The sequence below is a fragment of the Mastigoproctus giganteus genome, chromosome 9 (genome assembly GCF_048544385.1).
Source record: "Mastigoproctus giganteus isolate SK-2022 chromosome 9, ASM4854438v1, whole genome shotgun sequence".
Taxonomy (NCBI): Eukaryota; Metazoa; Arthropoda; class Arachnida; order Uropygi; family Thelyphonidae; genus Mastigoproctus; species Mastigoproctus giganteus.
In genome coordinates, this window is record NC_143583.1 from 141,947,843 (window position 1) to 141,959,037 (window position 11,195).

The window sequence follows — 11,195 nt, forward strand, 5'->3', positions numbered from 1 at the left end:
GTCTTTTAGCCACAAAAGTATAAAGGCAACAGATACCAAGTTTAAATTTATATTCTTTTATTAAACAAACACCAGCAAGAGCACATATACATTATTCTATACATCCACTTGTTTATAAATGCATTTTTCCCAACGAAGGTGAGTTGACAAGATGTCACTGTAGTAAAAGGATGGACCCTGCTGCTAAAGCCAGCCTGCACTCTTTTTCATATGCCAAAAAAAAAAAAAATATATCAAACGGAGCCAAGTGCGTCGTATGTGCATTAAGGCAAATACTCTCTACTCTAGGACTCCAAATTTCATCTTATGGGCAGTATGCAGCCTGGTATTATCATCGTGTAACGTAATTTAGAGTTCTGTTAGAGCCTTCCTTTTTATTCTATAGTCCCATTAAGTTTATCAAGCGTTCAGCATCATCCTTCCTTTCTCCAAAAAAAATTGGACCTTCCTGTCCCAAAACACTATGGCCATAATTTGAGTGACAGCTGTCCATTCCGTAGACTAACCTTTAAAATAAGGATCATTAGGAATAAATCTTTATTTGTCCTACCAAATTTAAAGTATAGGTGTACATTGGTAAGTGACAAATTTCCTCCACGGCAGAAAATGCCAGGGGAATGTACTAGTCTCATCACCTCTTATCAAGCTTTTAAAAGAATCTCCTGAAAAGTTATTGCATTCTTTCTACAGATCTTGGCAGATCCCCTGCCTGTAGAATTTCATTTCTCTTGTTAACAGCTTGGGTACCCATTTTCAGCACATTTTCCTTTAATAATGTGGCTAAAATGGTTAATATACTCCTATTTGAACGTCCTGTGCTTTTGAATCACTTCGTCCAAAATGTTGGTATTTTCTTCAATGCACATAGACTTTGGTCTTCCTTAGTTGGTCATAAACGTCAGCGACTCTTCCATCAAAACAATATTATTATATCGATAACCGTGTCAGTATTTTTTCATGAATTCAGACATTGAAAAGGAACTCTGTCACTGTTAGAGGTTTGTCTATTCATAACTTCAGTCAAACTTAATTTAGCGTGTTTATGGTAAATTCATGATAAATCACAAAAAAGTTCTGTCGCTTAAGAGTCATTACTTATAGACGACCCTTATGCGGTCGTATTTTACTATATTAAGAATATCAAATCGTGGGATGTTATATTTCACTTTCTATTACTGAGATTTTTTAAATTAATTTTGCCAACATTCAACCGTCCCTTAAATGGAAAAAAAAATCTTTGAAATACGAGTACATAGTACCTCTCTGACTTGTAGAGAAATTCCAAAGGACCACCTAAAATTATGATGAAGTTGGTAGCTATGTTTTCACACTGAGCTTAACCTGTTATGTAAAGTTTGTCTATTTCTCAACAGTAATTTTTAATCCTTTATGCTGTTTCTTCTCTTAGGATCCTGTTCGGTTTAATGGGGAGAGGGCTCCTAAAAAAAACTATTATGCCACGGGAACTTCAGAATCGTGTGAGAAAAGGCAAGCATGTCTCTTCTCATGCACAACCAACAAGTAATGCTATGTCACCCTCTTTCTGACTCCATAATAAAATATAATCTTTTCTGCTATATTAAGCTTCAAAACTCATTGGGCAAACGGAATTATAAGAAAGAAGTCGTCGTTTGAGAATCACGTAAGGAACATCCTAATCCTCCAGGACAGGTGGCTGATTTGCTTGAAATAGAAAGATTATCTGGCCTAGTTTGCGTCTTAAGTTGGGGAAACTGCTTGCCTCTCGGAACGATAGTGGAGTCTGCGATTGAAGGGAAGAAACAAGAAGAAAAATAATTAAGATTGAGAAATTTCTGTATCTCTATTACAAAATATGTTAGATATAAATAAAACACAAACGAAGATGAGTATAAAATCAAGCAGCATTTCAATATATCAATTAAAATGGCACCCGTAATTTTACATTCTGTAGGTGAGAAACATTTTGAATCATTCAGGATTCAAAAAACGCCGTTTCATATCCTGATTCGGACATCAGTGGGGGGGGGCTAAAAAATTTAATTTTTTTTAGCTGGCAGCAGAAGCCTGTAATCTTGTAATTTGTGCCTGATACCAATACCAAGCTCTGTATAGACCATATCTTCTAAATCATTTTCATCACTTAATTAGTCCTCCCAGTCTATAAACTACTTCTGCGTGTCCATTCCCGAAGTGCAATAACTTGGTGAACACACTTCTGATTGTTAACTCAACGTTTAAGTAACCAGCAATCTTTGAAGCTTCCTCTGTATTCCATCATCTGTATTATTTTTGAAGATAAGAGAGGTCCCGGTACTCGCTACTTCAGTCCACTCTAAAGAATGCCCATCTGAATCGCCGTCTCTTGTCCTTCAACCAACCCTCTAAAACACTGATGGATCTTCTCTGTTATCCCGACCTGCTCTACTTTATAATGTTTACAAAACTAGTTTAGAGAAACTTTGTACGCGTTATGTGAAACAGCCTCTCATAAAATTAATGCTCCTTGGCAGTTGTAATAATTCTTTCCGCTCATCCTATATGAAAATTAAGGACACATTCGTTAGAACTTAAATTCAGGGTGACACCAGGCACATACACAGCTCATTAAGGCTGTGTATGTGCCTGGCTGTCATGACCATCTTTTTTGTTGAAGGCAGGTTATACATTGTAAAAAATATACCGAATTCATAATCCTCATAATTCATCCCTGCCAATTGGTGTTTTTTTTATATATTATGTTGGAAAATAAAGATTTTTATCTTCTTGGTAACTTAGTCCCAATCCGGACCGAGGGATAACTACATCAATGAATTGCTAAACTTTAACCAGTGTACACTTGTGCCATGGAATGTGCGAAACCTAGTTTCCAGGGTTTTTCTTAGTGCTCTCAGACGAAAGCTAAAATGAAGTACAAAATCTTTCTCTCTCTCAGATTAGAAAAGAATAATTATCACGAAGAAACGAATAATAAAAGCTGGTGATTCTTATTATGTCTCTCAAAGGCTAAGACCCCGGTTACTTCTTAATTATTTTTTCTTTATGATAATGGGTTTCTGCTTTGAGATTTCGCTTGATATTTGGACATGAAACAGAATGTTTAGATTATTTCTTAAAATTTCTCTACAATCTTGTTGTTTATTCGCTTATATAAAATCAATTTAAAATGCTAATGGGATGTTTTCATTATTTCAACAAATAAGATTAAAACAGGACATTATCCTAAAAGCAACTAAATCAGGCTTAAATCACTTTTTACATTCAGTAAATTTCTTCCTCCATAGTTTGAAATTTCACTTTCTTTCCTTAATGGAATAAGGAAGATTACTGCATTTTCCTTTATAAAATACATCATCATCGCACCTTGGAATTTTCGCTCACTACTGTTTTTGCTTTTTATCATTTACTTAGAAATACAGTAATGAGTAATGTCCCTGTCAATCGATGTTCTTTAAAATGCCGATCATCAACATTAAGCTCATTTGAGCTGAGAGAAAATTATGAAACTTAGTTCTTTGCAAGGACTTCCAAAATTTTCTTAGAAAATCCGTTAATGTACGAGCCTTTCTATCCCCGTGTTAGGGTGTCGAAGGGTGATCATAATCTGAATTAGAAAGATAAATGAACGCATTCGGATTAGCGTGCTCTTGGAGAGAAAAAAGTCTAGGTCAGTTAGAGACAATTCATAAATGCAAGACTGATAAATCCATAAGTGAAATAAGTCAGTGGCATTAGATAATTTCGTTAAAAAACGTTTTATTAGACAATGTGGTTATTGTAAATAAATTTATTTTTAATTTTTTTTTTTACCAGATAAATATCGGTACTAATAAATGAGGATGATCGTCTAATAGCAGAGCCACCGTACAACCACTCAATTTTCGGGGCCAACTGCTGGAAGATGGCAGGAGAGTATGTCAAAGAGTTCTGACATGTTGTCCGATAGGTTGAATTATGTTACGCGCTGTTAGTGTGAGCTGCTTAGAATATTTGAAAACTGAACAACGTTTTATTATTCGCTGTTGTGTTCAATGTGGTATGGGTGCTACATACGATGCTACAGGGACTGTGAAAGAAATGTCAGAGGCTAATGGAGACAAGTGTTTGAAGGAAAACTGTCATTTTAAAGTGGCACCCGCGCATTAAAAAGAATCTGGCCGCTAGGATAGTCGAGAACTTCAACTACTTTAGATTAGCATTCGGTCAGCTAGGGGAAGAAAGTCAACCTTATATGACATAATGCATACGCGATTGCTACAACGCACCTTAACGTCAGTAGACTCCCCACAAACTGCTTTGAAGAAAATATTGTGACGTCTACGGCACTTGCCTAACTAAGCCATTAGACGCTTTAAAGCCAATGGTGCCAATTTCTAAAGCTTTGGTTTGAATCATAGGCCCCGAGATGAATGCTTTGACTGGGTACCCGCCTAAACCATTCAAATGTCAACTTATCCACCAAAGTACCTTTGCCATGAGAAAATGTATGATACTGCTTTCCGTTTTCCTGCCACTGTTTTAACAAAGTTTCTTGATTTTTAATAATTGTTGCTGCTGAGGTCTTTCCAATTTTGAAATGATCAGTTAAATTACGAACTCCACACTTTTCTATCCCTTCTGCTTTTTTCTTTCGAGACATACTGTAGTACAGTGCAAATATTTAACTGTACATTCTTACGTGGGCCTGGAACCCTGTTGAATTTTAGAATCGTCCAGAATCAGTCCACTTGAAATTTACTACAGCATTGTAACAACCGCACACTCGGAGGAAACAAAACTGAGCCTTACAGGATGGACGGATGATGGTGCCAGATATGCGAGTCGATTGTTTTACACTTTGAAGATCTGGACATATGTTTAGTAGCGATAGATTAAAGAGCGGTTTCAATCAGTGTCTGATTAAGTTCGACCGACAGTTTTATTAATGCAGCATGTGCTTGTAGAGGACTTTAATGCAAATCCATTCGCACTAAAATTCCCTTTCTCTCTCTCAGCAAAAGCATCTCTCAGGTTTGTAATTGTATTGCTTTGCTAAGTGATGCGCACTCCATCAAAATGGATTCAAACAGTCGAAACGAAGCTTATAAATTCTATATCAGCGGTGGTGAGGGTATTAACAGCATATTGTGCAATCTACTCCATAAGTAATCCGTGGCTAACAGAATTCTAACTAATGTTACTGTAATGACCTTGACGTTCACTTACCTTCCTGGCTAGAACCCCAATGAAAAGGCGTATGTGCTTATGTGTCAAAAAGCAATGAACATGTTCATCCGAAATGTTACTCTTAAAAAAATCTGAGTGTCAGATGCAGGGGAGGTCGAAAAATCAAAAAGAACAGCTATTGCATCCGTACTAGGGTGTCCACTTTGGAGAGGTCGTTTAGCATGTAATTTCAAATACAGGGTTGTTAAAATTAAAGTATCCCCATAGAGGGCTCTGGAGCGAGTTCTAAAGCTCGTACTGAAGAGAAATTTGGACAACAGGTACAATAAACAATGCGCTCGCCATTTATTGGGAAAAAATAGTTACAAAATTTGTCACTATATGGCGCTGTGGCAATACAAATCACTTGAACAGCGCTACAATTGTTCAATTGTCCTCCATTTTGGTCAACAACAGTTTCCATTCGAAGAACAGCATTTTCTACAGCAGAACGTAACACGTCAACTGGAATAGCCAGCACATGACGTCTAATGCTGTCCTTCAGATCTGCCAGAGTTTGACATCCTTCCCGATACACCTGGTTCTTCATAAACCCCACAACCAGAAGTCGCATGGGGTGAGGTCCGGTGATCGGGGTGGTCAAGATGTCTGGAAACGACGGCAGATGACTCGTTCGTCTGTAAAGTGTTGCTTTAGCAATCTTTGGACACAACGGTGGGGTAGCGCACCATCTTGCATGAATATGGTATCCTGAAGGCACCCATGTTGTTGCAGCTCTGGTATTGCGAAATTTGCCAACATTTCATAATATCGCTGTCCAGTGACGGAACAGGTGCGAGGTCCAGTGTTAACTGTTCAAAAATGCGACAGTTGTGCGTATCCACTTGTCCATTTAAGCAGAAGTGGGCTTCATCACTCCAAAGTATGTTCCATGGTCAAGTGATATCCACTGCCATTCGCGCCAGAAACTGAAGTGCGTATGTGAAACGAATATCTGCATCACCACGCTTTAGCTGCAGTAACATGTGCATCTTGTAAGGATAGTACGGCAACACCTGACGCATCACTAGCCTTACAGTGGAATACGGCATGTCCATTTCACGAGAAACAGCTGGCACACTTGCGCTACCACATGGAGATTGACTTGATAAATCCACGACAGCCATAGCCACATCTTCAACACGAGAGGAGTCCACTCGTTTTCGACCTCTACCTGGTTGAACACCAAGATGTCCTGTCGCTTCAAATTTCGCAATCATTTTGTGGACAGCACAAACAGTCATAGGTCCACGTGGGCCTTATGCGCTTCTGACGCCGGAATTCTCTGATAGCCGCAGCTGCAACGTTGCTGTTCTGATAGTACAGCTTCACTAATAGCGCCTTTTCCTGCATGTAACAACTCAACTCTGTGGACGGATTTTCATGAAATTTGGACCTTTTAGATAGATTCGTTGAGCGCTCGAAATATCATTAAAATCGGAATAATAGAAATTCTACAATTATTATTTCTTTGTCCGTCCGCATGTAATAACTCTTCCCACTGGATGGATTTTAAGGAAATTTTATATTTTGCTCTGTAAGAAAGATTTTTTGATCCTTCCTATGTTGCATTAAAATCACATCAATAAACTTCCAGCAATTATTATTATTTTCTTTTTTTGGAATATATATCACATGGGCTATCCATATACTATGCCTGTTGCCATGCGCAGAAACGAAATTCCCTGCACACATTAACTACCTTTTTTTTTTTTTCAAAATTATTCGCATATTAATCGATGGATTTTAGCTGCAGCTTCCTTAGTGCATTCTTTTAAGTTGCAGAACATGTCTATTAAATATACTGATTAAAAATTTCTAACCACGCTTTGTGTGCCGCAACCTTTCAACTTTCTATATGTCTCCTCCTTTTTCCAGACCCCTATCTGCAGTTTTCTTTGTAGTTTCATAAAGAACGAGTTGCATCCATAAACTGACCACGCGCTAACAGTTTGATTATAATGTACTGGACTTAATGAAATACTTTTTTTTTTAATTTAAAACAAAATATTATAATAGCAAATAAAATGTGAAATTCACTTACAGGAACGCATGCTCTTGCTAGTGCTTGGACACTCCTCCTCGGGATATAATAATGGTTCCTTCTCACTCCCACAATAAAAGTCCCTTTGGGGGTCTGATCTGTCAGGAGAATTATCGTAATTTCTGTTATCACAAATGGGAGACTTGGCTGCTGTTGTGTTTTCATTACTCAAATCATCGCTGGCTACAGATGGGACTGCCTTCGCTCTGTCTCCTTCCTCAGCCGGTACTTTACCATTGCTAACGCTATTTTTTCTAACACTCGTCTCTTCAACTGTATGCTCTGAGATGGAACTGAGCTCCGGAGATTGGTGGGGCTTTCTTGAAGGACATCCATTCTCTGAGGACTGTAAGAAACTTGAAGTTGAAACACTACTACTACCAGACATATCGATGGAAACTTTCGGCTGTAGAGGACGCGACTTTGGATGAGACGGATAATACTGTACAGTCGGCGGCACCTAAAAGAAACACAAACAAAACTTTAATTGGATTAAGATAAGGCATCACAGAAGAACGTGCAATTGAATTCTCTTCTGATTCAAAGAAGAATACGTGCTGAATGATTTGTTTTCGGTGTTCAACAGAAAGAATTCTCATTTACGTTGGTTGGTTGGCTATTTTAAATCTACGCCTAGCAACTATGGCCACTATATAGAGTGTAAATCCTGCATGTATTCTAAAGTTGCTTTGTCTATTTTTGTGGATGAAGAACTGAATGATGCAACTCCCACCCAAGACCGAGTAATTCAGTCGCTGTGTGATGGGACATAAAGGAATAAATTTAAATTTATCCCTTTTAGGGCAGTAATAACTATGAAAATAACCCTAGCCACCGATCCTTGCGACCAGCACTTACCTAAAAGAAATGAAGGATTTATTCTCATGAAATCACTGCAGTAATTGGATAGTCTGGGATAGTTATTACTACCGTAGTAATATATTTATCAATGATTTTATGATCTTTACCCATTTTCTAGAGATTGGACACCTCGAAAGATGTTTTAGCCCCATATTGTGAATAAAAATACAACCAAGAACGTTTTGGATAATGTATAACAGACTGGAAGATGAAAATTCACAACGGGAGTAATTCATACAAGCATAACCGTAACAAATTTATTGCTTGCAGTTGCTACTTAATGAATGTAACAAATGTGTTATGCTAAAAAGTGGAACCTCTTGAGCAACTACACCGATGGACAGACTGGATTTAAATTATTTCACGTTATTCTTATGTGGATGGTGAAATGCTGCCTCTTCCTTCATTTATAATAAACTGAAAAATATATCTTTTGGATCGACAAGAAATAAAAATCAGAAAGAATGATATGTCATCAGACAGGAATGGAATGAAGAATAAATAATTTTATGTTGGTAAATTAATCTGAACTATAACCATTTTAAAAAAGTAGAAACATCTACTGAAAAGCCATTTTGTTGAAGTTATTCGTAGAAATAAAAATAACATTAATGGAAAGACTGAAGGTTACTCTCTCCAACAAATGGAACTGTGAAAAATGAAAATCGAATAAAGAGGATAAATAAAACAGAACTTTTAATTTACAGTAAACGACAACACAGCACTTACCAATAAGAAATTGATGTATAAATTAAAAACATAAGACATTCATAGTTACGAATACCATCATGCAGAAGAGAAGCATCGTCGTAATATTTAACAAAATTGATTAGATTCACAAAACTAGAAGATAAGAACATTTATCAAAAAGTGGGGGGATTGCATTTTAAGACCAATAATGAATACTTTTTTCGGTTTGAAAAATAAACATCGATGTCATCGTTTTGCGGGAAGACATTCTTATGAAAAAGTAATTGATGTAATCTTTTAGTTTGTGACTGAAATTTATCCCAGGCCATACCTATTTTTCATATTTAAGCACCCATTAAGTGTATTTTCTTTCGGCTGCAAACAATGTCCAATTTCAAAGAAGCACTGCGGTTTTGTCACAAACAGAACCAACTGTGACATTTCATTTGCCAGAGAGAATGTTGCATTGTTATGTAAGCGGGCGCTGACTGATCACTCTGTGCCTTTGTAGCCGAGTAGTCAAGCGCCAGGGTACAAAAATGCGTGCACTTTCAGTAATGGTAGTTTAAGCACGACTAATTTGAATCACATTCTTGTGAACTCATCTGACCTTACGTTTTCGTCCCGCAGTATAAGCAGAAAATTTATTTATTTTTAGTCACTGCCAATTCCGGATATGTTTATATCACTGCAAGCGCAATGAAATTTCCCTTGATGGAGACTGGGAGGGATTAGCCCTCCTCCTGTATCCACAATACTGTTACAGGTCAGGCCGGAACTGGGATCCGTTCCAGCTCACGGACATTCACCAAAACGATTCCATCTACACTCAGAAATATGCTGGAGGCGGGTAATCGCGCGAGTCCTTTGTTTGATAAAACAGACTGTTTTAACTTTAGCTAAAATGGGAGTTACTCAAAGAGGTAACTACCATTAGGGGTAAAGGGAAGGGGTATTGCTTTCGTAAAGGCGACTACAATGGACTGAGACAGTATTTAAATTCTATACACTGGGATCAACTGATGATATTGCAAACAGCAAATTCAAAATGGGAAGCATTCAAATAACTTATCGTGGAAGCTACTAGGCTTTACATACCAACTAAGAAATATTGTTCAAGGTTTAGGCCTAAATGGGTGTCAGATGAACTAATGAGGCATATGGCAGAGAAGAAAAATGCATGGGATACATACAAATTAACACGTGACACAGACGCCTATGATAGATACAAGTTGATCTGTAACTAAGTTACAAAGGAGGTTAGGCAGGCGAAGGCAGATTACGAGAGATCCTTGGCAAGGGATGCGAAGAAAAACAGCAAAGAGTTCTTTACTTATGTAAACTCTAGAAGGAAGGGGATGAATCAGATTGGTCCACTTGAGATCGATGGGTCAACTGTTGATGACCCTGCTCAGGTAGCTAACAAACTAAATGAATATTTTGCATCGACATTCACACATGAGGAGTTATTCAGCGAGGGGAATGCCAAAGGTGTATTCAACTCTAGCAGTAAGCTAGAGAATCTTGTAATAACTGAGAGCAAAGTGGAGGAGAAATTGTTGAAGATAAACACAAGAAAGGCACCTGGGGTGGATGGGATCTATCCAGTTATATTAAAGGAGGCAGCAAAGGAGGTAAGCAAACCCTTAGCCATAATTATGAGAGCTTCCTTGGACTCAGGGGAGGTACCCATGGACTGGAGATGTGCAAATGTGACCCCAATTCACAAAGGGGGATCAAAGGCTGACACAAGTAATTATAGACCTGTGAGTTTAACTTCTGTTCCCGGAAAATTAATGGAGGCACTGGTGAAAGAAGCACTGCAGGATCATCTAGACAAGACTTCAGTTATAGCTAGGACACAGCATGGTTTTGTTAAGGGTAAGTCTTGCCTGACCAATTTGATTGGATACTATGATGCAGTCACAAAAGAACTGGATGCAGGGAATAACTTTGATATTATATACTTGGATCTTAGAAAGGCTTTTGATACTGTTGCACATGGAAGACTGCTGCACAAATTGGAGCAGTGTGGCATTGGAGGCAAATTGCTGCTATGGATAAAGGGGTGGTTGAGGGGGAGAAGACAGAGAGTGGTAATCAATGGACACTGCTCATCGTGGACTAATGTTATTAGTGGAGTCCCTCAGGGTTCAGTATTGGGTCCTTTATTGTTTTCTGTATTTATAAATGATATTGATGATGGTATATCAGGCTTAATGTCCAAGTTTGCAGACGATACGAAGGTTGGCAGGGTTGTCAAGGACACTACTGACACTATGCTGCTGCAACAGGATTTGGAAAGGTTGAGCAGATGGGCTTCGAGGTGGCAAATGAAGTTTAACATTGACAAATGTAAAGTACTACATATGGGAAACAGCAACCCCAGAGCAACGTATCAACTCTGTGGTACTAC

At 38.0% G+C, this 11,195-nt stretch overlaps 1 protein-coding gene across 1 annotated transcript in view; it reads right to left on the reverse strand.

Moving 5' to 3' along the window:
- Window positions 1-1,610: 1,610 nt before the first annotated feature.
- Window positions 1,611-11,195, reverse strand: part of LOC150080780 (uncharacterized) — a 155,194-nt gene continuing 145,609 nt past the window's right edge. Inside the window, exons 7-8 of the mRNA XM_090380820.1 lie at window positions 7,229-7,688; window positions 1,611-1,762 (exon numbers count right to left, since the gene is read on the reverse strand). Of these exons, the coding sequence (XP_090236946.1) occupies window positions 1,611-1,762; window positions 7,229-7,688 (612 nt within the window). The remainder of the gene's footprint in view (window positions 1,763-7,228; window positions 7,689-11,195) is intronic.